The 27,878-nt window shown below is 39.8% G+C and overlaps 1 protein-coding gene across 2 annotated transcripts in view; it reads right to left on the reverse strand.

The window, feature by feature from the left end:
• tmem269 (transmembrane protein 269) overlaps positions 1–27,878 on the reverse strand; it is a 106,409-nt gene that overhangs the window by 37,612 nt on the left and 40,919 nt on the right. For both annotated transcript variants that reach the window (XM_052039370.1, XM_052039371.1), the window contains exons 3-5: positions 15,730–15,844; positions 10,107–10,254; positions 7,945–8,042 (exon numbers count right to left, since the gene is read on the reverse strand). In XM_052039370.1, the coding sequence (XP_051895330.1) occupies positions 7,945–8,042; positions 10,107–10,141 (133 nt within the window). In that variant the 5' untranslated portion in view covers positions 10,142–10,254; positions 15,730–15,844. The remainder of the gene's footprint in view (positions 1–7,944; positions 8,043–10,106; positions 10,255–15,729; positions 15,845–27,878) is intronic.

Genomic DNA, 27,878 nt, shown 5'->3' on the forward strand with positions numbered 1-27,878 from the left:
GGGTCCTCTGCACTGTCTGCCTGTTTGTTTTCTTTTTCCTTTTCTCTCCCCTGACAGTCACCCTTCTATCTACCTCCTGGACCCCAGAAGTACCTGCTCTTAAGGGGGGGTGACTGTCTCCCAATGCACAGTATTACATAACTATCTCCCTCCCTGATGCTTTGCAGTGTTTGAAGCTGTGGTTCCAGCTCATCAATTCTGAGCCGAAGTTCCTCCAGCCTCAAGCACTTACCGCAGATGTGGTCACCGTGCACCACAGCAAGGTCCACTAGCTCCCACATCAAGCAGCTGCAGCACACTACCATGTCCTCCATCTGAACTAATTCTTTCCCTACCTAGTTTTATCCTACTTAAAAATTTATAACAGGTAACAGATAAACCTTACCTTTACCTATCAGCTACTCACCTGCCTAAGCCCCTTGAGCCAAAGCCCAAACACTCTGCTCCCTCTCACTCAGCTGCCTGCTCCGTCGCTGCCTGCTGGTTATGGCGGTCTTCTTTTTAAACTGTTCGCGCGCTACCGACTGACGTCACGTGCCTGCGCAGTTACTCCCCGCTGTCCCCGAACCGTTAGTGAAAAAAAACTTATCTGTTCGGAACTCCTCGGCTGCTTCCGCTTGCTCGCCTCTCGCTCCCGATCTCGTCTTTTTTGTAAACCAAAAACCAATCAAGTGTAGCTGTCTTACTGACTTAAAAGAACATTCTTAATGTTGACGGAACAACACCTTTCTCTAAGTAACAGTCATGGTTGAAACCTACAGGTCAGATATGTTCCTAATTTTGTTACACTTTCAAGCAGACTTCAGAAACTACAAAGAGATCTGCAAACATCAACCAGTACTTTATTTATACAAACAGCAGTCTAGTAAATCAATCATCAATAAGCCCCCAAGAAATTTTTGAATCTCTTAGCGCAGTTATTGGCTTTAATTATGGGAGAGATGGTGGTTCCTGTTGCTAAATCCTTGATTTACACTGCAAGTTGAAATTGTGATTATTGGTCATTTTATTGAGGTCAAATTTGGCAGTACTGGCACTGAATCAGAGCTACATGAAGATTGTCATTACAATCTACCTAATCTGCATATTGCAGTCACTGAATCTTGCACTATAAATGCGAGTATGCAATATGCAAACAATTCAAAAAGTCAGTATTCATAGCCAAGAAATAAAAATGCCTAAACATTCCAGTGCACCTATTAAGGTGCACTGAATAGTTCACTTGCTCCCAAGGCTCAGGTTGGAATGGCTGGTTATCACAGATATTTAAAATGGGAATGTGCCAGCTGGTAAGCCTTTTCAAGGATGATCTTCGAAGGTCAGCAATTGACCATGCCCTGCACTTGGCCTCAGTGGGTACGAGAGGGAAAACTGAGAGTGAAAGACCAGCAATAGATCTGGTTTGGGAGCTGGGCGGGGTGGAAGTCAGTCCTAAAATGACGAACTATTGTTATGGAAACATTCCATGGAAATTAGTTGTTGCGAGCCTTTGAAAGGCTAATATTGAGCTGAAATTGAGAGATGATCCTATCACTAGTGTGAGCACATGTGGAATATCATGCAGAGTCCAGGGTGTCAGCAGAACAGCAAGGGTATTTTAGCTGTTGTAAAGAATACACCATGAATACACTATACACTGTTCTGGATGAGCCTCCCATGAGGGATGCTGTCGTTTGACAAGGTCCCTCATGGGACGCTTATCCAGAAGATTAAGATGCATGGGATCCATGGTGAATTGGTCAGTTGGACAGAATTGGCTTGCCCATAGAAGACAGAAGGTAGTGGTCAATGGGACTTATTCTGGCTGGAGGTCTGTGACTTGTGGATCTGTACTGGGACCTCTGCTGTTTGTGATGTATATAAATGACCTGGATGAAGACATAAGTGGGTGGGTTAGTAAATTTGCAGATGATACAAAGATTGATGGTGTTGTGGTTAGTGTAGAAGATTGCCAAAGGATACAGCAGGATATAGATCAGTTGCAGATATGGGTGGAGAAATGGCAGATGGAGTTTAACCCAGCCAAATGTGAAGTGTTGCTCTTTGGGAGGTCAAATGTAAAGGATCGTACCCTGTTAATGGCAAGACCCTTAACAGTATTGATGTGCAGAGGGATCTTGGGGTCCAAGTCCATAGCTCCCTGAAAGTGGCTGCACAGGTTAATAGGATGGTAAAGAAGGCATATGGCATGCATGTCTTTGTTAGTCGAGGCATTGAGTTTAAGAGTTGGGAAGTTATTGTGCAGCTTTATAAAACTCTGGTTGGGCTGCATCTGGAGAATTGCATTCAATTCTGATTGCCCCATTAAAGGAAGGACGTAGAGACTTTGGAGAGGGTGCAGATGAGGTTTACCAGGATGCCTGGATTAGAGGGCATATGCTATAAGGAGACGTTGGACAAACTTGGGTTGTTTTCTCTGGAGCGGAGGAGGCTGAGGGGAGATCTGATAGAGGTTTATAAGATTATGAGAGGTATAAATGGAGTAGCCAGCCGGTATCTTTTCCCAGGGTTGAAATGTCTAATACCAGAGGGCATGCATTTAAGGTGAGAGGGGTAAATTCAGAGGAGATGTGCGGGGCAAGTTTTTTTTTTACCCAGAGAATGGTGGGTGCCTGGAATGCACCGCTAGGGGTGGTAGTGGAGGTAAATATGATAGAGGTGTTCAAGAGGCTCTTAGATAGGCGCATGAATATGCAGGGAATGGAGGGATATGGACATTGTGTAGGCAAAGGGATTAGTTTAGTTGGGCATTTGATTATTAATGTAATTAGTTCAGCACAACATCATGGGTCAAAGGGCCTGTTCCTGTGCTGTACTGTTCTATGCTCTAATACACATAGAGAAAACATAGAACATCGATCAGTACAGCACTGGACAGGCCATGGAGGACAACCAGAATGACTCCAGCAATGGAAGGATTTGCATTACGAGAAATAAATTTACATGTTGGCTATGTTCTTATGGGTAAAGAAAATGAAATGTATTTTAATTATTCTTTCTAGCTTCTGAGCCAATCCAAATAAACTGGAAAAGCCAAGGACGTAATGACCCTGACAAAGTTAACAGCATGGCCTTGTTCTCATTGTAGGCCATCCACGAACCACTGGATTACCTGGATGGATGGCAAAAGCATCACGAGCAGAAGTCGCCTGCAGCCGGGGATCCACGGGGAGTGAACTTTGACTATGGTTGATATTGTGAGGACTGTGGGGATGGGGAGAATGGAAGGTAGTAATTATTTATCGTAGGAGCTGGTGGGAAGCTGTGGATTGTGCATGTAGAGATTGTTATGTGATTTGTCAAACTGTATTTGACAAATCTATTAATTTTTTTGAGGATGTAACCAGCAAGGTAGATAAAGGGTATCCAGTGAATGTAATGTACATGGTTGTCGTTTGAAGAAAGATTGAGCTGAATGGGTCTAAGTTCTCACTGCAACATGAAAGACTGAGGGATTTAACAGGATAAGTACTGTGCAAATATTGCTCCTGTTAGGGTGTTCAGAAGTAGGGTCTCATTATCAGGATACTGGGTAAGACTTTCACGACTGAAGAGGAGGAGGAATTCCTTCTCTCAGAAGGTTGTGAACCTTTGGAATTCTCTTATCCTATTGAACTGTGGATGCTGAGCCATTGAGTATATTTAGACCAAGATTAATAGAAACATAGAAAAACTACAGCACAATTCAGGCCCTTTGGCCCACAAAGCTGTGCCGAACATGTCCCTACCCTAGAAATTACTAGGCTTACCCATAGCCCTCTATTCTTCTCAGTTCCATGTACCTATCCAACAGTCTCTTAAAAGACCCTATAGTATCCGCCTCCACCACCGTTGCTGGCAGCCCATTCCACGCACACACCACTCTCTGAGTAAAAAACTTACCCCTGACATCTCCCCTATACCTACTCCCCAGCATCTTAAACCTATGTCCTCTTGTGGCCACCATTTCAGCCCTGGGGAAAAGCCTCTGACTATCTACCCGATCAATACCCCTCATCATCTTATATACCTCTATCAGGTCCCCCCTCATCCTCCTTCGCTCCAAGGAGAAAAGGCCGAGTTCCCTCAATCTACTTTCATAAGGCATGCTTCGCATTCCAGGCAGCATCCTAGTAAATCTCCTCTGCACCCTTTCTATGGCTTCCACATCCTTCCTGTAGTGAGGTGACCAGAACTAAGCACAGTACTCCAAGTGGGGTCTGACCAGGGACCTATATAGCTGCAACAATACCTCTTGGTTCCTAAATTCAATTCCCTGATTGATGAAGGACAATATACCATATGCCTTCTTAACCACAGAGTCAACCTGCGCAGCTGCTTTGAGCGTCCTATGGACTCGGACCCCAAGATCCCTCCGATCCTTCTCACTGCTAAGAGTCCTACCATTAAGACTATATTCTGCCATCGTATTTGACCTACCAAAATGAACCACTTCACACTTATCTGGGTTGAACTGCATCTGCCACTTCTCAGCCCAACTTTGCACCCTACCTATGTCCTTCCGTAACCTCTGACAGTCCTCCAAACTATCCACAACACCCTCAACCTTTGTGTCATCCGCAAACTTACTAACCCACCCCTCCACTTCCTCATCCAGGTCATTTATAAAAATCACAAAGAGCAAGGGTCCCAGTACAGACCCCTGAGGTACACCACTGGTCACTGATCTCCACGCAGAATACGACCCTTCAACAACCAATATGACCCTTCAACAACCATATTGTTAACTTCTAACTGTTGTATAAAAGGGGAAGTCAGCATTAGGAGATTAGGGCAGGAAAGCATATATGAAGCCAAGGATCAGATCAGCCACCTTATTGAATGGCAGATTGGGCCAAGGGGCTGTAAGGGGTACCCTTGCCCCATTTCTTACACTAATTGCAATGCATGTTCAGATCTAACAGACACTATCATATTAATCTTTCAAACAGTTAAATGCCTTTCAATTCCATTACAAATCAAGCTCTGCAGAGCTGCTAATTGGATGAATACTGCAAGATTTTGTTGTGAGCAGGAATTAAAGGCAGTTGAAGCCGAGTATGGGGTCCCACTTAGTCTGGAACCACTTCTGTTCACTACATTTCTGTTCCAGATGCAGGGCCAAAGACAGTGATATCACAATTTTTTGAAAATACTAAAATAAAATGTAGTAAGTACCACTTAGATACAAGAAACAACAAAGGGATATTAATAAGATGGTGGAAATGGAAAAAAACATTTTATTCATTTACAGGGCATCAAGGTTTCATTGAAAACGCCTCCTATGGGTGATGGATCTCCACTACTTTTCCCAAGAGCAACATGGGCGATGAATTGGTGTTGTCAGTGATGCTAGTAAAATTACACAAAAAAGTTTGGTAGAGCAAGAATTTGAGTGTTCAAATTCCCAAGTTATGCGAACTCCTGAAGGACAAGGCTATTGAAGAAGCTAATGGAACTTTAGATTTCATGAGGTATGACCATAACTGGTGACATGTACACATGCATCTGCATTAAACCTCAAGAAAGAAAACTGCAGTTTTAAATTACTATAAGACATAATGGAAACTGTAGAGTTCATTAACTAGAATTACACTTTTGAGAAATTACAGATACAAAGAAAAGCAGGAGTGCTTTTTGTTAGAAAAGGTGATTAGGAAGTGCTTAAAATTATGAGCAGGTTTTATTATTGTCACACGTACCAAGGTACAGTGAAAAACTGTTTTGCATGCCATCCAGACAGATTGCTTCAAGTTACTGAGTAGTCAAAAGTCATGGGACAAAAATGATTTAAGATAGAAAGCAATGGAATATTTAAAGAAGTGCTGGGAGCCATAAAATGAATTATTGGGTTTATTGATTGAACCAGAGAGAGTGTTGATATTGAAAAATGGGATAAATAATTTCCTGAAGATAAGGATGAAAGAACAAGTGAAATTGGTTTTATTATTGTCACGTGTACCAAGGTACAGTGTAAAACTGTTTTGCATGCCATCCAGATATATTATTTCATCACATCAGTACATCAATGTAGTATAAGGGAAAAGCAATAACAGAATTCAGAATATAGCGTTACAGTTACAGAGAAAGTGCAGTGCCGGTACCTTGGCACCAATGTTGGGATGCTGTCCCTAGAGACTTGTGTAGCTATTCTATATATTTTTAAGAACTTGGCAATTAGGTGTCCAACTGGGAATGCATATTTTGCACAGAGTCGTGCACTTTGGCTACAGTGCACGTGTAACAAGGGTTGCCACCTAACCAGTCTTACAACACCAACTATTTATTAATTTTAATTTATGTTATTATTGATCAGCCTTCATTATTTAATTCCCTCTGCTTTCAATTCCCTTGATACATTGACTCTGTTCCTTGCACGCTATAAAATGTATCTGCAGAAACTCAGAGTCCTTATCTATAACTCAACTTCATGCAGCCGGTTTAGCATACAACTTATAACAGTTAGCTGTTTGGACTGCTGATTAAACAGGAACATATACAATTATTTCCTATTATCTTCCCTGTAGAATTGAAGTACTTGACTTGTAGGCTCCGAGGATTTCCAAGGTAGATTCCATAAGCAGATGGGGTGGGCAGTAAGTGTTCTCATCCAGAAAAATGTAAGTATATCTTTTTTGTCGTAGAGTTTCTGCTGTGAACCCAGTCTAATTCAGAAGTTTAGCTCTTTATCAGGTGGGGACTGGTGCAGAGGAGGGCACTAAAGGAAGCAGCACACTGAATTAGTGCTACTGTGATGTGGGTTTGAATTAGGGATGGTGGTATGGGCAGTCTGATCCTCAGAGCCCTTGGTTGGGCGTATTTGATGCCAACTGGACATCAGGAAGCTTCATAATCTGGAAGGAATCAGTCCGACTCCATTTGGCTCAGAAACAGTACTATAAGTACTACAAGTAGACATCTTTGCCTCCAATCAGGGTAAATCCAAAAGATAGATTAAATCTGTGGCTCACAATCTCATTTTAATCAGCAACCATCTTCTGGCCATTTGCACCTCACTTTACCTCTAATATCACCAGAACTTGGTTTGTTGGGGACAGTTTCAAAACTGTTAATCTTGCCCAACCTACCAGTTTTTGTGGTTAAGATTTCTTCCATAGAATCAAAATATTTTGATTCTCAAAAATAATATTCAAATGTCTCAGTTTTAACCTGCATTCAATCATAAGGATAACAGATTCCTAATTTGCTAGTGGTGTGTGACTGGGGTTATCAGAAGACTGGCAAAATGAAAGCAAATGCAGAGAATGGTAGCGCACATTAACTGTTCCAATGCTTCAAAAGAAATGTAAACTCTTTGAGTAGAAGGATTTTTAAATGCATTCCTGGACCTCCAGTGTCATTTTCAGCATTATAACTGTGAAGGTACATGATCATTTGTCATTTACAGCATAACTTCTATAATCTTGCAAGCCAGGGACTTTGGTAGGGCTGGACTGGCAGATTTTCCAGAGTTTTGGATATTATTCATTAATTCTCCAACACACTTTTAATTAGTTTTTTTTAATGATGTCACTCAGTATTATAATAAAATTCTCCATTGAACAAAATATCAGGACAGCATGGGAACTGGGGCCCCTGTGAGTCTCAGGGAAGTGCAGGGTCATGTGAGTCTGCGCATGGGAAACATTACTTGGTGAGCCAGCTGCCAAACCATTAGGATATCTGAATGGTTGGATAGCGGATTATCAGAGCTTTACTCCAATGTTTCCCAATGGATGGCAATGATTGCTGATAGCTTCAGAATGGAGCATGGGCTGTAACATTTTAATTTTAGAATTCTATCTTAGTATAACTAGCAGATTATTGATAAACACAAAATGCAAAACTGTTTAATTTGAGGTAATTTAAGCTATGGCTCCAATACTGTCCCAACAAACATCTACTCAGTATTACTGGAGTGGCTGCAACTGAAAGGACTGAATGCCTATTGAAATTTGAACTTACCAAGAGCAGAACAAGCATTAAGTTGTCTAGCAACAGCTCCATCAGCCAGATCAAGAAGAAATCCAAAAAGGAGAAACCAACAAGCATAGAAGTGCTGCCTAGAGAATAATAATTGAAGTTTTTAAAAATGGAATACTCGTTAATGAACGGCTTTATGATTAGCATCATTATTAACGGCAAAACATTGATGTTTAAGACCTGAAAAATCTTTTATAACTTTTCATTGCTGTACTATTATGATAATTTACTTGTATTGTCACCACTGTATTTCACGTCCTTTTATTACCAATAGCAGGGCTCTTAAGAAATAAATGTGATACAATATGATTCTTAACATTTAACCAGTGCTCTGCAGCTCATGAAAAATAAGTAGATCCATTAAATCCAACGTGTTAACCAATTTTATTTTATTTATTTTAACACAACTTTCAATAAACCAAATTTCTGAAGCAGTGGAACATCAAGGTATTGTTGCATAGGAACAGATTGTCACAACTTTGTTAATGATGAACTTACTCTTTAAATTGTGCCCTCCAACACTTAAACATGGGGCTTCTCCTCCTTGTTTAATGTCACAGGCAAGTGCCATTCCCACATTATATAGAGACTTCACATGGACACAATGGTGATAGTTGAGCAGGAGACCTGCTGGAAGGGACGACCTGGAGCAGAGGAGGTTGAGGGGGACCTGACAGAGGTACACAAAATTATGAGGGCATAGACCATGGGGACATTGCCCAGAGCAAAGGTATATAAAACAAGAGGGCAAAGATTTAGGGTAAGAGCTTTAGAGGAGATCTGAGAAGAACTTTTTCCACCTGTATACTGTGGGATTAGTCTAGACAAGTACTTGATGGTTGGCATGGACATGGTAAACCAAAATGTCTGTTTCTGTGCTGTGTGACTCTGTGAATAATGTACAGCAATTCATACTAGTTAAGACTCCAAAGGTTCTGTTATAGGTGGCTTCATGACTGTCATTGCAGAAGTGCTTGCCTTTAGTTGCCAGAGTCCTGACAAGAGTCAGGGGTGGAAATTTGGAGGATAACTTGAACCAGTTATTACTTTGGCTGTGATAGGATCTGACTGCTTAAAATGAAAGAATCATGCAAGGTCTCCAATAGAAACAGAAAATGCTGGAAACATTTTCTTAGCAAGTCAGGCAGCATCTGTGGAAAGAAAAACAGAGATAACATTTCAGGTCAGGGACTTCTCGTTAGAATGGTGCCTGAGCAGTTGAATGTTTCCAGCATTTTCATATTGTATTTCAGATTTCCATACCTGCAGCTTAAAAAAAATCATGACCTTTCCAAGTGCGCAGTATTCACCATCATGTTTTCTGCCTGTAAATCCTTTCACAAGAAAATGGCAGCAGGAGTTGGCCCCTGAAGCCTGATCTGCCATTCAATTCTGTCATGACTAACCTGCCTTAGGCCACAACTCTTCTTCTGTGCCTGCTCCCATGGTCCTCAATGTCTTGATGTTTAAAAACGTATCTATTTCCTCTTTAAGTGCCCCCTATGATCTACCCTCCACAATCTCCAGGGTAGAGAATTCCAAAAATTTACCACCTCTGTAAATTTTTATAAAATTTCATATGTATCTCAATTTCAAATAACCCTATCTTGTGACTATGTCCCTTTGCATTTGAGACGGTTGTTCTGTGTGGATTTCTTAGTGATGAGTGGTTTGAGAGCCTTAGCCTCCAGAGACATCATTACTCAGTTATAAATCATTTATACTTCCTAAATACCCTTACAAGATTTGGTCTCCTGGCCCAGACACTTCGTTCTCCCCTCTCACTGCCTCTTCTACCAATATGTTCTTGTTTTCTTTTACCAATTGCTCATGCTAGAAACCCACTGGTACTGCAGCTACATCACCCATTTCTTGAAACCTAGATGTCATATAATACAGAAAGCAAGGTTCATCTTTCTATCAAAACAAAACTTCCTGTGCACGGTACACACATTGCTTTCAGTAGACAGTGCAGCTTAACTTAGCAGGTTGGCATCCAATCAGCATGATATGAAGTGAGAGGTAAACAACATTTACTTCTATAAAAAGACTTTCAGAAAGCAATTTAAAATGTAGGTAATTGAATATAATCAAGATGATTATCTACAGGGAACATACAGAATGAGCAGATATTTAATACTTACCCATTTAAGGTGCATAGAATTGAAGATAGTCCCATTACAAGATTTGAGAGAGAAAGTGCATTGGCAGCATTCTTGCGTACAAATTCTTGAACCTGGACTCGGCCTGCCTGCTCACTAAGAAACAACTTCTTAGCATGCTGAAAAATACCTAAAAGCAAAAGTGTAATCAATCAGGTAACCACAATATTAATTCTAAGAGTGTTTTCTTGAATATTTATAAAGGATAGATGGGTTTAGTAAAGAGAAAAAAAAACACAATATTGCTGGCATTATATGTTCCTTAATTTAATAAAAAGTGAAAATCTGCTCAGATATAATGTAACTTGGTCTACCTGTAAGATTGTGGACAAGCAATACATTTCTGGATTTTGGATCAATGTAGACATTTCTCCCCCATCAACATAAAGGGCTCAAAATGACTAGCTGAAGACTTGCTGTTCAGTCCATTAATATCAATGACTGAGTTCATGAATTTGGAAGGACCTGTTAGCTAGCATCTGAGGTGAACAAATAAACAAAACTTGTGTAAAGGCACAAAGCCCATGAGGAACTTCGTAGAATATTACTTATTGATAGTACTGCAGAGAAGGGCCAATGTATCAGTAGAAATATATTTGCTGTGAAACAAAGGGCAGACCCTAAAGGGCCACCTTTCTTGCATAGGATGAAGAATGGGCATGTGGTTAAACAATCCAATAGGGATGTCATGATATGATTTAATATTCTGATATTCTCATTATATTTTGCATCAATATCACAAAGTGATTAATTCATAAATGGATTAGTGGAATTCAGAACATTCTCTTTAAAAATGTTGCCCCTGATAAACAAAGGCCATATGGTCATCCTTATATTTTATTGATGCACCAGTGTTATCTTTGGGTATTGTGAGGAATTTTGTTCTTTTGAACATACTGGAAAAAGCAACAAAGAGTTCTCTATGCATATAGATATCAGTATATGTAAACTTCAAGACATCCCTATCTTACAAGCTTGTCCATTACAATCTCAACATTGTAAAAATTAGCAGAACATTTTTGAAAGTTCATCTGTTGCAAATGTTTCTGTGAACCAGGATGTCCTGGGTCAAAAACCTTGTGATGGTTATGGTTATGGGTGTTTTTTGGTGGATCCAGCCTGTCATCAATATATAACTACTGTGAATATCTGAAAATTGTCAGTTTGCCCCTGTGCTGGATGGGTACTAACATTCTTTGAGTCCCAGTATTTATATTAAAACAATAAATTTTGATTAATGGGAGCTAAATAGCAAATATTATAGAGCAGGTCAATAAAAGAAAAAAAGATTCAGGGCTCATACATTCCATGCAGAACAATTGAAATCTCAAACTTTTGGTGATAACTAAACTAATTAGCAATCATTGGGATTAAGTTCAATTCAGATGTTTAACCTTCTTCCATTCAAAAAGTAAACAATCCACAAAAATGTGGACCAGAGAAAAGAAACAACATTTGTACACTTTGTTAATTAAAATGGATTTTTATAATAAGAACAATTAATAATTCTTAAATTTTCTGCTCAGCAACAGTTGTATTTAACCTACTAGTTGATATAACTCAGAGGGAAAACTCCTGGCTCCCAATAACTTGTATTTTATGTTATTTTTATTTTCTCCAATATCTGGTTCTGAGGACTAACTGATTTTGATCATCCCTACGAAGCAGTAAAATATGTCAAAGTGGATGGCTCACCTCTCTTTTCAATCTCCATCAATTGCTGCATAACTTAAAGCGTTTTGGTAGCATGTGTTGCCAGTGGTTACATGAAATCAAGGAAACTACACTATAATTGGAAACATTTACAAATTATTAAATAAAGCTGCTCTGCTTTAGCCAACATCAATAAGCACTAATCTTTTGTCGTGAAGCTCAGATAATAATTTTAAAATGACAATTTCAAGCTTTGCTACTTTGGAATTAAAATTCAAGCAACTACATTATGGAACCACACAGTTGGTATAATATGCAGTAACAGTTTTTTAAGAAAAACATAAAGATTGAGCTGATGAATGCATCCAGCTGCTGAAAAATGTTAAAGCTTTCCTTCAATTTTAAAGACTTTAAATATTGGAAAGATAATTTTAAGTTAAGTGATTTTACTTTCACTCCCTCATTCTGTTAAAATTACACAATCAACGGGATTTTAAAAACACAAGGAACCTAAACTCCTCTGTACTTTAGCAGAACAGTATGTATAAACTAGCTTGGCAGGAGTATAGAAACATTACTGCAGTTTCAGAAGGGAAGGAAATTGGATGCAGAAGGTAAGAGGTTCGTAAACAATTCTGGAAGACAGATTGGAAGACCATACTTAATTGTGCATACTTCAACACAAGGAATTTTGGGGAAAAGGTGATGTGCTGAGGCCAAAGATGATCCTGTGCGAGTATATTCTGGCCATTACTAAACATGGCTTAAAAGGGGGCTTTTAGGTGAAATATAAATGGCGGTAAAAAAAAAGAAATGGATGTAAGCAGTATTGGTTAAGGAAACAATTATAGTTGCATGGAGGGATAATATGCTTAAAAAAAATCAACAAATCAGCTGACTAGAAATGAGGGAAAAATCCAGTTGCATCGATAGGTCTGTACCATGGGCCCTCAAAGAGTCAGAGGCAGATGGATGAACTGATAAGGTAAAACAATTTCAGAGATGTGCAACTATAACAAGGCAGGAATGGTGGGGATTGCCCTTGCACTAATTACCATAGTAGAGATGTATAGGTATAGAATTCTTGAAATACATTTTAGATAACTTTAATCAATATTTAGAAAGCCCAACAAGGGAATGATTCTCAATTTTGGGGAATGAACCTAGGGAACTGGAAAGGATAGCTAAGGAAAAGCATTCTGAAAACAGTAATCATAATTTCATTAGATTTATCAGAGTCATGGAAAAGGACAAAGACAGACCAGGAGTAAAAGTTTTATGTCGGGGCAAGGCCAGCTTTACCAGATGAAATATGATTTGGCAGAAATGGTCTGCAGATTCTACTTCATTTGGAATACCTCCAACTGAGGTAGGGTTTAGAACGAATATGCTCCCAATAAAAGAAAAGGGGGAACTCCCAAATCTATAATAGATGTTGAGGAAAATACAAGGTAGGATAAGGCAAAAATGGGGAGCTATGACAAATACCGAGGGTGGAATATGGCAGACTTGAGGTGAATATAATGAATAAATCTCTGGGACCTGACCAAGTGTATCCTAGGACATTGTGGGAAGCAAAGGAAAACATTTGTAGGGTCCTGACAGAGATTCTTGTATCTTCCTTAGGCATGGGTAAAGTACCAGAAACCTGGAGGGTGGCCAAGACAGGGAACTACAGGCTGGTGAGCCTAATGGTGGGTAAGTTACTGGAGGGGATTCTGGGAAACAGGATCTATCTGCATTTGGATAGACAAGGACCGATTAGGGATAGTCTGCATGGCTTTGTGGATTGTAAGTCATGTCTCAGGAGTTTTTCGTAGAGGTGACCAAGAGGACTGACAAGGGCAGGGCAATAGACACGGACTTTAGGACGGTCTTTGACAAGGTCACACATGGTAGACTGGTCCGGAAGGTGAGATCACAAGGGATCCAAGGTGAGTTAGCCAACTGGATACAAAATTAGCTTGGCGGAAGTAGTCAGGAGAGTGGTACTGCAGGGTTGCTTTTTATACCGTAGGCCTGTAAGCAGTGGTGTGCTGCAGGGATTGGTGCTGGGTGCCCTGTTGTTCATAATCGATATTAACAGTTTGGCTGAGAATGTAAGCTTGCAGATGACACCAAATTGGTGGTGTGGTGGACAGTGAAGAAGGTCGTCTAAGGTTACAACAGGATTTAGATCAACTGGGAAAGTGAGAAAAGGAATGGCAGATGGAATTTAACTCAGACAAGTGCAAAGTGTTGAATTTTGGGAAGTTAAAAGGGTAGGACTTGCACAGTAAATAACAGGGCAAGGGGACTGTTGTAGTACAAGGAACCTTGGGGTAAAAGTATATAGTTCCCGAAATGTGGCAACACAGGTAGACAAAGTGGTGAAGAAGGTGTATGGCATGCTTGCCTTCATTGCATGGGGAACTGAGTACAAGAGTCTATTACAGGTCTATAGAGACTGCACCTGGAAATATTGTGTGCATTTCTGGTCACCATACTATAGGAAGAATGTGATTAAGCTGGAGAGGGGATTCATAATGATGTTGCTAGGATTGGAGAGCTTGAGGTATTACGAGAGACTGGATAGGCTGGGGCTGTTTTCCTTAAAGTGAAGGAAGCTGAAAAGTGACCTTATAAAGATCTATAAGATCATGAGGGGCATAGATAAGGTGGATGGTCACAGTCTTTCTCCCCAGGATAAGAGGGTCTAAAACTAGAAGGCAGAGGTTTAAGGTGAGAGGGGAAAGATTTAAAGGGGACCTGAAGGGCAAATTTTTCACACAGATAGTGGTGGGTATATGGAATAAGCTACCAGAGGAAGTGGTAGAGGCTGGTACAATTACTCTGTTTAAAGGGCATTTGGACATTTTCATGGATATGAGAGGTTTCGAGGGATATGGGCCAAATGCAGACAAATAGGACTAGCTCAGGAAGGCACCATGGTCAGCATGGATGAGTTGGACCAAAGGGCCAGTTTCCACGCTGTACAACTTTATGGCAAGGTTGTGACATACAAATGTGGATGCAGAGGAGACTTACCAGATGTTGCAAGGGCTAGAGAATTATGGTTATGAGGAGAGACTGGCCAGAGAAAGTTAACAGTGATTTAATTGAAGTATTCAAAATAAGGAGAGCAGGACGAATATGACGTATTTTTCTTGCAGGAAAGTCACCAGCTAGAAAGCACAATTTTAAATTAATTTATGGGGGAATCAGAGGAAAACTGCTTTTATCCTAAGAGTTGAGGGAACCTGGAACTTACTGTCCAAAAGGGTGATGGAAGCAGAAGCCCTTGTCATACTTAAAAGGTATCTGGATGAGCACAAAGAAACATAAGCCAGAAAGCTACGGATCAAGAGTTGGAATAATCTAAGTAGATACATTTTTGGCTGGCTGGGTTACCATATGCAAATGGTCACCACCTTTGCCTGAAATTTCTATGATTCCCTGCTATCTGATGATCCTATCAACAGGTTTCTGAGGATCTAGAACAGGGCTAAAACTATAATTTAGTTATCACTATAAATTAGTGATAAGAAGCAGATAGTGTGGGTTTGTTTATAAATTATTTGGGAGCCTGGAGTTCTCTTCTAATATTGGTCACAGTTAATTCTTTCAATTATAATTTTCATTAAAGTAATGCCATAAACACGTAGTATGGATTATTTTTAGACATATGAACAGAACATGAACTATATTTTTGAACCATTTTCACATTTAGGAATGAATGGAAAAATAGTTAAACTATTCAGCTTTTCAAATATGCTGGTCTTTTACAAATCAGATGACTACTTTGATATTTCTGTCAATTTCAACTGCAGCTTTCCCCAACCTACTAAGCATATTGCAAATAAAACAGTTAAAGACTTCTCTCTATCCCTCTCCCACTGCCCATTCCCACCACTGGACATCATGCTGCTTTACCACATTTCCCAACTTTCAAATGTGCGTGCTTTTTAAATACCTAAATGCTAAGCTTTACGTGGGAGAAAGGCTTAAGCTTCAAGTCCTACTATTGTGTTTTGCACCCTGCACTTCACGTGTTTTCCAAAGCCAGCCAAGTTCAAGTCTTTCTCGATCTGAAAGAAAACAGCAGATCAGAGCAACACAGAAGGCAAGACTACATTTTAAAATGTTTGCTAAACCAGTATTGTAGAGACCAGAAATTGCTTCATATAAATGGCATGTTCAAATCATACCTCCCTTATATTCCCTTATTCTTAGTGGTTTAACTGAATAAATGAAGAATAGTTAACTCCAATATTGATCCACCATGGATAAAAAACTCATTCTTTGGACATTTATTCATTCAATGGACATGGATATCATTTTAAGTACAGGCATTTATTGTCCATCCCTAATTGCCCCTAAGTTGCACAAGCAGTTAACAATTCACTACATCAATCAATAGTTATGTCAGAAGTATGCCAAATTACTTAACAACTTAATATGATTTGAACTATTGCAATTATCTGACATAGAGAGTATCTTCTCACTCTTTGTGATTCAATCTCCACATACAAATGAAATGTCTGATACCTAAACACAGGGGTTGAGATATTAATGACGGATAGTAGCTAGGTGCCTAAATGTTCCTCACAGCCTCCATTATATAGCCATTGCTTATCTTATTTTCACTCAAGATCTTTTGAAGGAGGTGGTAATAGGTATTGCAAATGAAATAAACGTTGCACACACCACCATAAAGTCCAACTCCTTATTAGTGAGAATTAACTAAGAAAAACGGCAGTCTTGAATGTAATCAAATGTCATGATGAAAGAGGTCAACCTAATAGATGGTCACTTAAAATTGAAGGTGCCTATAATATCCTACAAATATTGAGAGTATGGTGGTGTCGAAAGAAAATGACTTGGAGTGCTTTGAGAAGCTTGTCACTAGCTCTGTGTACTGCAATGTAGTAAAATAAAAAAAAATCACAAATTGGTTTGAAACACATCCATAGCATGAATAGAATTCATTTGCATTAACTTACCTTATTTTAGCTTTGAAAGTGTCTCACAACTCATCTGTAATATAAAATTATTTCTTGCTCTTTACTGAACGTTTAAAATCATATATTGTACTTTTGGATTTCATGCAAAGTATAGCAACAGTTAAGATCAGGCAATAGTTGATATAGAATTACTGTGCTCCATTTTTGGTGTGCTAAACCACCATTGCATGTTGTACCTACATAAAATTGGGTTATTCTTAAAGAATTAAACAATGTGCATTGTTGCACAGTCTGCAAATTAATATGCAACAACACCAATGTGGCTTGCATCCCAAAAGATGTGTTACATAAGTTGCAGTGATAATAGTAGGAATTCATTACAGTTCACTGTGCAGCAATTGTAGCAGTGCTTCAGCCCTTATAGAAAAAGTCCTCATAGGAGCCAGAGATTAACACACGATAAAACTGCCACGGAGATGAGAGAGGCTGCAGGGGAAAGGTAAAGAAATCCTACAGGTAGGAATAGAGACTTAGACGTTTTCCCCTCTCTTGGCAGCTGCTACGGAGACTCAGACATAAAAACTCCATAGTCTCACGGTGATCGAAGTAGAATATGGTTTTTATCATCCAGAAGCAGCTTCAAGCTCTTCATGAACAGTGAGATGTCACCCAGCAGCAGTTTGACTTTCATAGAGTGGCAAGATGCTTCCTGTGAATAACCTAGATTGCTGTTCACCATGAACAGAAAGATGCAACCTGTGAATAACACAGCCCTCGAAGAGCAAGGAGGTTTAAAAAAATAAGTATCTATCCATGAACTGGATTCTGTATGTTGGCAGATTACTTTCCTGCATGGAGAGAGATGGAATACATAAACATCTACTGGAGCAGAGATAAGGCACCTTTGAATTCATCTTTCTTCTGCAGGAGCAGGAATAAATGTCCTGCTTTCCAACACCCCTGCACCATGAGCACAGATTTGGCTGAGGGCTGAATCTATGGGAAGGACTGAATAGAGCAGAGACTAGACATCTGCAAATATACCAGCCACATCTGCTTTGAGTCTGGCGGTTGAAATGATAGTTGTATAGTCTTAGTCACAGTAGATCAGGATACCATCTTCTCACTGGCATGGAGAAGCAAGTAAATGATGTTCTCCTTCACTAGAACAGCCACTCACCTCCCACCAATACCTCTCAAACAACATGTTCATCTGTGCCATAATGCATTCTATTATGCAAGTGCCATTCTTAACTGTCCTATATGATCTCCAGGGTGGAGAACTCAGTCAGTGGTCTGGCATTTGGTGGTTCACTGCTGTACAACTTGCTTTCCTTCCTTAGTAAGTCAGAAAAAGGCATGCATTCAATTTCAAATGTCATGAAGTTACATTGGATTGGGGATAACTCTTGAAAGATGTTTTTCAAATAGAGAGCACTTCACAGCACTATAAATCAGTCTGAAGCACTAAAACTGTTCTCATTTTTGCCATGTAATTCTGCTGATGAATGAATATGACCATTGATTTCCGGTTTGTTGTGTTCTGGAAAGACTTGAAATGACACTTCCTGAAGACAGACGGAAAGAATTGAATGAGGCAGTGAGCTCAGGTGCTGCATTTACTTAATACTGCCCATCCTCTGTGATGCACACTGTGTTCTCTGCAAAAGCTGAATGAGCAGATCAGATTGTGAGTGTCTGGAGTGATTCCTTGACTGAGAATGTGTGCAGAATGAATGATCACATTTGACTCTCTTCACAATAATCAAATATGGTTACTTATTTTGCACACATTCTTAGTCAAGGAATCACTTTAGACCATAGCAACCTGATCTATTCATTCAGTTTTGAAAAGAACACTGAGATGATGCATCTCTATAATGCATTGCCTCGAATAGTAACTGACTACCATCAATGTAGATCAATACACAACTTGTTTATGCATTACATCCATGCCAACATGAGTAGAGTTGATTTCCCTTGACGATGGTAAAATGTGGGTAGAGGGCTTGGTGTCATCCTGTCAAAATGAGGGAAGTATTGGTGCAAGACATTCCAACAATAGGACCTAGGATTAATTCTTTGATGTGATTTAATTAAGCTGGTGGACCTGCATTACAATATATGAGGAAAGCTGATGTCTCATCCAGGACCATTTGTGACTGTTCCTGTACTCAGGTGGCAAAAGGCATGATGCTGAGACGATGATATCTTGTGTAGGGGCAATCAGTAAAAATAGTTGATCTTCAGGAAATACCACCTCCTTCTTATGCTGAGCAACATGATCCAGCTTTTGATGTTATTGAGGGATCTCATCCTAAAGCAGTGACTCCTACCCCACAATCATCCTCATCCTCCACCACCTCCTGTTTGCGCTGGTCTTCCTACTGAGCCTTGGACTCCTCATTGTTTGGCAATTTTTCTCAGTCCTGGTTTGTGCCTTTCTGGTGGCCAGATTATAGAGCTATTGGATATATACTGGAATGCAGTCCTGGACTGATGCAGCAATTAAATCCAATCTTGAGAAGGCCAATGGCATTCTCCATTGCTGTTCTTGTAGTGACGTGGTCCTCAACATAGCAATGCTCAGCATGAGTGGTCAGAGTGCATACAGGTAAAAGAGGTCTTGCAAGTAGTGGGTAACCTGTATCTTCTAAGGTCTGTCTTCAAGACAGTGCTGTCCATGAAATATGTCTGGCAATTCACAGAATGATGGAGTCACACAACTAAGAATGATGGCGTACATGAACTTCCAGGAAACATGGCACTGACCAAGAAAAAACTGTCATGAGAAGAGACTGCAGATGCTGGAATCTGGAGCAACAAACAATCTGCTGGAGGAACTCAACAGATCGAGCAGCATCGATGGGTGGGTGGGGGACGGCGGGCGGGTGGTGAGGGGAGGAGAACTATTGACGTTTTGGATTGAAACGCAGTTGCCCTCCACAGATACTGCTCGATCTGCTGAGTTCCTCCAGCAGATTGTTTGTTGCATTGTCATTACCAAACCTGGACCTTGGAGATGACTGTAAAGCTGGCAAATTCACATGCATGAACTGCTACTTTCTCCTCACTGAAATCAAAGTAGATAAAATCATTCATTTTTGAGCATAGAGCTGTAGTGAGCAGCAAATTGTAAGGTGGTGGTGATCAATGGCTGTTGTTGGAAAGCTCAGTAACTAAGTGCGACTTTCTCCACACTGAGAGTGCCCAGGAGAGCCAGGGAAGCTCAGTCATGGACTGCAATCAAAACAAAGATAAACAGATTTTTGGATATTAAAGCAATCAAAGGATATAGGGATAGGGGAGGAAAATGATATTTGATCAGCCAAGATATTATTGAATGATTGACCAGGGGAGGGGCCAAACGATCTACTCCTGCTCTGATTTGGCAATGGCAATGTTGTTAAATGCCAAGATTGAGATAGTTCAACTTCCTCTTGTTCAAGATGGTCATTGCTCAGCACTCATGCAGTATGATGGTAATTCACCACTTATCCTCGTGATTCTAATTGTTGGCCAGGTCTTGTTTTATGCCAGCATAGATCACTTCTTCATCTGAGTTATTCTGGGGAGTGGGATTCTCATCTAAATTGCATGCCATTTGCTGTAACCTGACAGCACATCCAGACTGCCTTGCTTTACTGCTACCCATCTTATTTTTATTACCATCTGACAGAAATTGCAAGGTCTGCTCAGCAATACAGCAACAGTCCAGGTTATGAAATCTCTGCTTGATGATCCCAATGACAGTTTTCATGGAGCTCCTAGTGGCCCAACAGCTAGCGAGAAATGTTCTCCAGCATTTCCAGAAACTCACACACTGGGTACAGCCCTAGTTCCTGAGCCACATGGCAGACAGGCTCAAAATGAAAGTCATACAAATATCCCAGATACATATTGCAATGGCCACAAGAATCTTCTGATGGTGGTCACACACAATTGAAATGCTCAGGAAGTGAAAGCCAATTCATGACAACAAAAAGTCAGAATTCCAAAGTGGAGCTTGCATTGACAAATGAGTATAATTTATCACTTCCTCATCTATAAAAGCTTGCCATCTGGGAAAAGTCACTTCTTCATCGTGCCAACCACGCCATGCTCTGGGGGAAATCCCCAGTAAAGAACCTCCATGAAATCACAAAACTGAGCAGCAAACTGGGAACATGGTATATATCAGCCATTTGGGGGTTTAGATTGTCTAGGGCCAATATGTATTTTACTGTCACAATATGTACTGTATTATCACAGAGTTCCAAGTATGCTGGTGTTCTGTATATACCAAGTTGCAATGTCAGTGTGGCCACTTCCTTTGAAAATGTGCACTTCCATATACATTGTTTTATCTGGAAGACTGTGGACTGCAGCCCTTCACCTTCTTAAAAAGAAAAATAGCAGATTTTTTTCTTAAATTGCTCTGAGAAACATTGTAGCTCTAAAATATTGCTTCAACCAATTGCTCAAACTTGCAAATAATTAATGATTCCTTTAAACAGAGCAAATTCAAGGTCTGTTTCTACAAACACTATTTCCTGTGCATGGTTCTCACGAAGTGTTGACTGAATAAATGAAAATCAATATGACAAGAGAGGCATCAAGTCTGCATTGCATGATGATTGAAATTACATCTGAGTTTTTTTAGGTGTATGTCTGACCCACGTGCAAAAATGGGACTGAATCTTTCATTATGCACATAACACAGTACAGGTCATGAATCTCAATTGATTTTATGCTACAGCTGCATACTATAGAGCTCATTAAACATGCACTATATGATTGAATTTCCTGTCCTTAAGCCCTTTAGACTTCATTTAAGACAGAGTACTTAATATATTTTGATCAATGAGTGTTTAAATATTCCTGTTTGGAATAAAAAAATTAGGCAAACCATGGCTATAAACATGAAAAATTGTTCATGCTTGGCAGAGAAGCACAAATCTATGTAGAAAATAACGGGTTCTGAATTACTGAGATTCTTATATTGTCAAAGGAAGACCAATCAAGATGAATAATGTAGGATCTATTATTAGTCTTTCTCAATCCATATTTTATGTTGAAAATCAATGTAATCATGGATATCTATTACTGAGATCTATAATAATGTAGTTATATAACTCTGAAATCCACCTGCTTGTACTGACCAATCCACTTACCATATTAAATTAAAGAGGCTTTTCCAATTTACAAAATACAAATTGAATAATGTGCAACACTTCTTCATGATAAACTGCAATTCAATTTGTGCTGACATATGACACCAAAACGGACACAAATGCAGTTATAGAAATTATATATCAAATAACTACTGCAAAATCTTAAACAGAATTTCCTAACATATTTTTCCTTTTGATGACATTTCATTTGCATGAGCATATTCAGACACTTAAAATGCAAGAACGTTCTCAAGCTACAGATTAAGCATGCACAGCAAACTAGGAGCACGATTATGCTTTGACTTGGACGTCTTTTGTATTGGTTGTTATAATAAATGCATCCACGGCTTATCAATTTTATTTGACACAGTGACTGACAGAAAAGTAAATTGTATTTTTCAACATTCCTCCTGTGATGATATTGAGTGTACCCGTTCTAGAGTCTTAAACTTAAGTTAAAACCTTAAGAATTATCAGTTATAGGTGTCTATCAGTGTTCTCACTTTAGGGAGATTATACTATATCAACCTATAGTTCAAAGACTAATTTACTTAACCACTTTAGTCTCTTTTCTGAAGGGGTTTAGCTGGGTCCTCCCTCCCAACCAAGGAAGAGATACTTCCAGCTAACAAAGTGGATTAAACAGTTATTTTTTTTAAATGGAGCGTATTTATTTTGAGGAGTAAATTCTAACAGAGATTATAATTCTACAAAGGATTTCTAAACACAAGTATAATTCTTACAAACTATAAAAACATACTAATGAGTTGCAGATGAACAAATTGTACCTTGCAGAAAGAAGGCTGTGAGAAAAGATTCTTCTCAGACCAAGGCTGAGGAGTGGATTTCGTGTCTTCATCTCTGTAACTCCTAATCACCCTTACTGCCTTCTAATATTTATATCATTTATCATCTGGTAAGGCCTCATTTACAAGTAATGTTATTTCTTCTGATTAGATAAACTTTTAACCAGTCATCTAGTAAGGCCTCATCTGCAAGTAATATTGTTTTCTCCTGATTAGATAAACAGAATGAGCAAATGAACTGGTTAGGAATTTGAACTATTTAACAACAACCACCTTATCCTTGGACCATTTTCTGCTGCTGATAGGCATATTAATTCTTGGCAACCATTTTCTTCTGATGGTAGGCTCACTAATTCTTGGTAACTGTTTTTGTTTTTTTTTGAAAGGGCAAGCACACTAATCCTTGGTATCTGTTTCTTCTACTAATAAGCACCTTAATACCTGGACAGTGACTTGCCAAAAAAGCTGAGGTTAGCAATAAGTGTCCTGGGCCTGCACAGTGACTTGCTAAAATGCTGAGGTTAGCAATAGGCCTCCTGGGCCTGGATTATGAATACCCATCACGCCCCATATAACTTGGATGCCAATGGCAGAGGGTCACAAAATGCCAGTTCATGGATACCTCATACAAATCATCTGTATAGCAATACTTACTAGAATATCATTCATAAAATAATGAGCTTTTGTAAAGGATTGTGTTTCATAAACTAACATATCTGGGAAATAATCTGATATAGGGGGTCCCCAGGTTGCGGAAGACCTGACTTACGGAAATCCGACTTTACGCAAAAATTCTGCTAGATTCTGCTCTCAGGTACAATACTTGAATTGCTTCATTGGGAAACAGTGGAGATATCACCCACAGAAAAAGCCGATGCCTTCTCCAAACTCTTCTTCAGGCAAGACCAAACATTACAAACCCCTAGCCACTGTCATTTGCACACATTTTCTTTTATGAAACTGCTGATAGTTTTCCGGCTGATTAGTAGATCACCTCCTCTGTCACTCCAACCAGCCTGAATTCAGACAAACGTATGTCAGAGTTCACTTGCTGGTAACAACTACTGACCTACACCGACCTTCACCAGTCTACTCTTTGCAAATCAGTCCCAAGGTCTGTTGATGCTAAGGATTTCATATTTTGATTTGGGGAAATTGTTCATTTCTGACTCAGGGAAAATTCAGTTTTCCTTGAGTCAGAGTTCTCAGGAACAGAATCTTTACGTAAGCCAGGGACGCCTGTATATCGAAACAATCAATTAATTGCTTGTTCTGGGTGAATGCAGAATACCACCATATGAATCCAGAGACTATTTGCCCAAAAAATGATGCACACACTGATACTGAATTAGCAACATTATTTGGATAGGCCTTAATGATTACAGCAATGGAAAAATGTCACCTCGGCATGGATGGATTCTAGGTTTGGCATATTGAGCCAGAATACCAATAGGTTTACTATGCATTTAATTAGTTAAGTATCATGTATGGGAGTGGTGTATTGAATTCCATTCTCTGGTATCTTAAGTAATAGGTGGTACTCCTCTTAGACCCCACCTTAAATGAATACTTAATTGGTGTGCCAATTTTAACAATATTTTTGATGAGACAGCTTTTAAAAAGATGCTTGAAGATCTACTAATAGATTGGATGAGGTTATGGGAACAAGCAGAAGTGATCGCTTATGTTATTTAGATAAAATGGTCGTTCATTAAATCCATGATGATTAAGGTCATGAACATGTAAACTAGGAGCAAAGTTAAGCCACTCAGTCCCTCAAGCCTGCTCCACCATTTAATATGATCATGGCTGATCTGACTGTAACCTTAACTCTGAATTCCAGTCTACTCGTGTTAACCTTTCAACCCCTTGCTTATCAAGTATCTGTCTATCTCTGTTTTAAAAAAAATACAAAGACTATGCTTCCATTATCCTTTCAGAAAGGGAGTTCCAAAGACTCACAAACCCCTGAGAAAAAAATTGAGCCTCATCTTTGTTGTAAATGAGCAATACCTTATTTTAAACAGTGGCCTTCTATATTTAGGTTGTCATGAAAGGAATCATCCTGTGCACATTCACCTCATCAAGACCTCGCAGTATGTTATACCTTCCAATAATTCCCTCCCACACTTCTAAACTCCAACGGATACAAGCCTAGCAAGTCCAACCTCAACAACGGCAGGGTCGAGCATCTGAATGATAAAGGGCAGGTTGATGCATTTGCAACCACGTTCAGCAAGAACTACCAGATAGGTGATCCATCTCAGCTTTCTCCTGAGATTACCACCATCACAGAAGCTAGTCTCTTATCAATTCCATTCACGTAAAATGATGTCAAGAAATAGCTGACAGCACTGATTACAATAAAGCTGTGGCACCTCAGCTCCAGAACTAGCTGCACGTATAGTTAAGCTGCTCCAGTACAGTTACAACATTGGCATCTGCTTGACAAGGTGGAAACTTGCCCAGAAATATCCTGTTCACAAAAAAGACAAATCAAATCCAGCTAAATACCAATTGACCAATCTACTCTCAATCATTAAGAAAGTAATGGAAGCTGTCATCAATAGTGATAATCAAGTGCCACTTACTCATGAACAAACAGTTTGGGTTTTGCCAGGATCACTCAGCTTCAGACGTCATTATAGCCTTAGTTCAAACATGGACCACAGAACTGAATTCTAAAGATGAGGTGAGCATGACTGCACTTAACATTAAGGCAACATGTGACCAAGCGTGGCATCAACAGACATCAAGGGGAAAATAGTCCAATGGTTGAAGTTATACACTGCAGATGGGAAGTGTTTGTTGGAAGATATTTATTGCGGTCCCAAGATATTATTGCCAGAGTTCCTCATACAGTGTTCTGGACCTGTGATTGTGTAAATTTCCCCTGGGTGCTCCAGTTTCCTCCTATGTCCAAAAGATGTGCTGGTTGGTAGGTTATTTGCCTTCTCTAAATTATCCCTACTGTAGAAGATTGGTAGGAGAATTGGAGGGAGTTGATGGGAATGCAAGAGAGAATAGTTTGTGGGGGGATGGGATTGATTGTATTACTCTGAGATCCAGCACAGGCTTGAAAGTCCAAATATCCCTTTCTATATCTTAAGTTAGTGTACAGGTCCTCCCCACGTTGGAACGCCTGACCTATGTACATATAAACAAGCATCTGTGAGAACGGCAACATGCATTTTCCGGCTGCTGTGGGGCTGCAGCCATCTTCTGCAGCCTGGGAACTCGGTTTGCAAATGTTTTGGGTTATGAATGGACATCCCTTCAGTCATAAGGTCAAAAGTGAGGTTGCTTGCAATTCCATTTGCAACTCTGCAGCAAATAAAGCAGCTCATACCTGCATGCAACAAGACCTAAACAATAAAGGTATGGGCTATTAAGAGGAAAGTAACTTTTGCACTACAGAAGTGCCAGGCAATGTCCATCAAACAAGAGAATATAGTCACCTACCCATAACATTTAATGACATTACTACAGCCAAGTCCCTAACCATCAACATCCTAGGGGGTCAGTAATCAACTGGGAAAGCCACATAAATACTGGGGCTACAAATGAGGGTCAGTTGTTGGATATCTTGTTGTAAGTGATTATCCTTCTGACACATTAAAGCTTTACTATTATCTACAGGTCAGAAGGATGTTGGAGTGATTGTTAATATCCATGATAAAGCAGCAAGCTTGATTGGCACCCTGTCTACCACCCTAACATTTATTTCTTCTGCTACCAGAGCAAAATGCTTACTATTGATAAAATGTACTGCAGTTACTCATCCAGGATAGTCCAACAGCGCTTCCCAAACCCACAGTCTCTACCACCAAGGGCTGGGGTAGCATGCATAAAAGAAAACCACCATCTGCAGAACACACACTACCCTGGTTTGAAAATATTAGCTGGTACTTTATTGTTGTAGGGTCTAAATCCTGGAACTCATCTAGACACCTTTTAAATGCTGTCAGCAATTCTGCTTCCACCACTCTCTCAGGTAGTGCCTTCCAGCTACTTGCTACTCTCTGGGTGAAATAGGTTCCCCTCAGATCCCCTCTAAATCTCTTACCTTTTACCCTAAATCTATGTCCTCTAGTTTTATCTACCTCTGGTAAGGGGACAGTTTTCCTAGTCTACCCTATTTATACCTCAATCATGTCCCATCTTAACATCCTGCACTCCGGGGAGAACAGCCCTAGCCTCTCCAGACTCTCTTCATAACTGAAACACTCCATCCCAGGCAACATTCTAGTGAATCTCCTCTGCAGCCTCTCCAGCACAATCACATCTTTAATCCTGCCAACCAGAAAAGGATCAAGTTATGCCTACTCTCCATTTTCTGTTAGCCAACCACTCTTCTATCCACCGAATGCATTAAATCAGGTTATTTTCCACAGAAAGCTTCGATGCAACACTTTATTAAATGCCTCCTGGAAATCTAAGTTTTAGCTCCAGGTTCTAGCAGTCTCTTGTGTCTCTTAATTAAGGCAGTTTGAAAACAAGAATCTTAGAAGGTTTTGAAGACTGAGGCAAAACTGGACATCAAGTAGAGTAATGATGGATGATCAAAATGGGCAAAAATGTAGTCATACAATACAGATACGTGTCCTTCAGCCCACCATGTCCATGCCAACCATCAAATCTCATTTACAAGCACTTGGTCCATTAACCTTCTATGTCTTGGCTATTCGAGTGATTATCCAGCTAATTCTTGATGAGAGAGCACCTGCCTCCACCAACCATGCAGGCAGTGTGCTCCAGATTCCAAGCACCCACTGGCTGAAAAACACGCTACCTCAAAACTCTAAACCCACACCCTAAATCTATGCCTTCTAGTTTTAGACAATTCTGCTATGGGGAAAAGATTCCTACTATATGCTTTATCTATGCTCCTCATAATTTTGTATATTTCTATAGGTCCATCTTCAACCTCCTCTGATCCAAGGAAATCAAAACCAGCTTCTCCAGTTTTACTCAAAACGGAAATATTCCATCCCATGCAACCACCCACATACCCTCTCCAGTTCAATCATGTCATTCCTAGAGTGTGGTGACCAGAACTGCACACAGTTCTCCAGGTGCAGTCTAACTAGTATTTTATAAAATCATAGCATAGAACAAGCCCTACAGCCCAACTCACCCATGCCGACTGAGCGACGTGTTTGGCCCATAGCCCTGTAAACCGTTCCTATCCATGTACTT

The sequence above is a fragment of the Pristis pectinata genome, chromosome 26, assembly GCF_009764475.1.
Source record: "Pristis pectinata isolate sPriPec2 chromosome 26, sPriPec2.1.pri, whole genome shotgun sequence".
Taxonomy (NCBI): domain Eukaryota; kingdom Metazoa; phylum Chordata; class Chondrichthyes; order Rhinopristiformes; family Pristidae; genus Pristis; species Pristis pectinata.